The 1,739-nt window shown below is 44.3% G+C and overlaps 1 protein-coding gene across 1 annotated transcript in view; it reads left to right on the forward strand.

The window, feature by feature from the left end:
- Window positions 1-1,739, forward strand: part of YDJC (YdjC homolog (bacterial)) — a 44,294-nt gene that overhangs the window by 35,215 nt on the left and 7,340 nt on the right. Inside the window, exon 3 of the mRNA XM_015409288.1 lies at window positions 896-1,048. Within this exon, the coding sequence (XP_015264774.1) occupies window positions 896-1,048 (153 nt within the window). The remainder of the gene's footprint in view (window positions 1-895; window positions 1,049-1,739) is intronic.

Consider the following 1,739-nt stretch of genomic DNA (forward strand, 5'->3'; position numbering starts at 1 on the left):
TCCTGCCCCAAAATAGCCCTGATTTTGCCATAGTTGCTACAGTGACTCTGCCAGATTGGTAAGTAGTATTATCCCCATATTGCAGATTGGGGGCTCAGAGTTACTTGCTTAAGAACCCCTAGTGAGACCATGGCAGAGGTAAGATCTTAACCAGGAACTTCTAGCTATCTCTCTCGTTTAATGTCTGCTATTTACTTTATCTCTGATTTAATTTGGCTACTTTTAGTGCTTTGGGTATACTTTTGGCTTGTTTGCTTGCTTTAACTTGGATTATTTATTGATTCTTTAATTGTTAAATTGTTTTGTGCTGTTTTTGTAATTTTTTTGTCTTGAACTTTTGAAGTTTGTATTTTTTCTTTTAAATGATGTCATAAACTGTCCCCAGTGGGGATCTGAACCCAGGTCTCCTCAGTCCTGGCCCAACACTTTTACCATTACACTCTCACACTGGTATATGACGTATCCTAAGGCACCATGCAGTGCACTGCCTGCCAATTCACATATCACTACTGCTGAGGTCTGTTTTGAATTGCTGATAACATACTGCTGATCAGTTATGCTTTTGTAGGATAACTGTTAACCCAAGGAAGTCGTGCACTCCTGCCTTTTACACTAGGGGAAGGCAGGCAGCTGCAGAGTGAATGAATACAGCATACAAAAGGTGGAGTAGAAAATTCCATGATCCTTGGTATGGGAGTTGGGGATGTTGCTAGGTCCCTATTTTTGTCTACAGAACCCTGGTAGGTATGCTGTGCTCCCAGACGGTTTAAGATCCTGTGAACTTTTCATGGCCAAAATTCCAACAGAATCCTCCTAAATCCATCTCACTGTGTTGTTCGTTGGTGAAACGAGGAGGTCAGAAGTTAATGGGTGCTTTAAAATATTTGTTCTCTAGGTATCATATTCCAATAGGACTCCATGCCAACCTGTCTGAAGGCTTACCTGTTTGCCCAGCGCTGAAAGAGGAATCCTCACTACTCAACAAAGAAGGGTTCTTCCATGGAAAGATGGGGATCAGGACGGTGTTAGCAGAAGGTCTCCTTAAGATGTCTGAGGTGGGAGAAAGAAAGATATATTTTCAGCCCAGTAATCCTTTCCAGACTGCTGGAGGGAGATAACATGTGCAGTTTACGGGTATGTGCTCTAGCCAAGGGTAGGCAGGCTGGAAGTTGATAGGCCAGAGATGGGCTTGGAATTCTCTAGTGGCAAACAAGACACACAGAATCATCTCTTCTTGATCAAAGTTATACAATGGACCCTACAGATGAACTCTCTCAGTCATTCCTCCACTGGATTGTGAGTTAACGACCCTATGAATGCATGAGTAGTCAATAAAGTGATTTAAGTTTAAAGTAAATTTTACATTGATCACGTCCTTGCAAACGGGGCTCAGCCTCCGGGCAGCCCCGGAACAGGGACAGCAAACAATCCTGTAAGGTATAGAGGAAGGACTTCCTCTAGCAATAAACTGCCCAGGCTGAGAGAAGTGAGGTGATTTGCCTTCCTCTCTCCCCGAGTAGGAGCAGATTGGATCTTCAGCATCATCTGACCTCAAGCCAGGAAGGTCAAGAGCCGCTGGTAGAAAGTGCTGTCAAGTCACAGCTGACTTATGGTGACCCCTACTCTCTCCCCGAGTAGGAGCAGATTGGATCTTCAGCATCATCTGACCTCAAGCCAGGAAGGTCAAGAGCCGCTGGTAGAAAGTGCTGTCAAGTCACAGCTGACTTATGGTGACCCCT

This window comes from Gekko japonicus, unplaced genomic scaffold (genome assembly GCF_001447785.1).
Source record: "Gekko japonicus isolate JY-2015 unplaced genomic scaffold, Gekko_japonicus_V1.1 scaffold508, whole genome shotgun sequence".
Lineage (NCBI taxonomy): Eukaryota > Metazoa > Chordata > Lepidosauria > Squamata > Gekkonidae > Gekko > Gekko japonicus.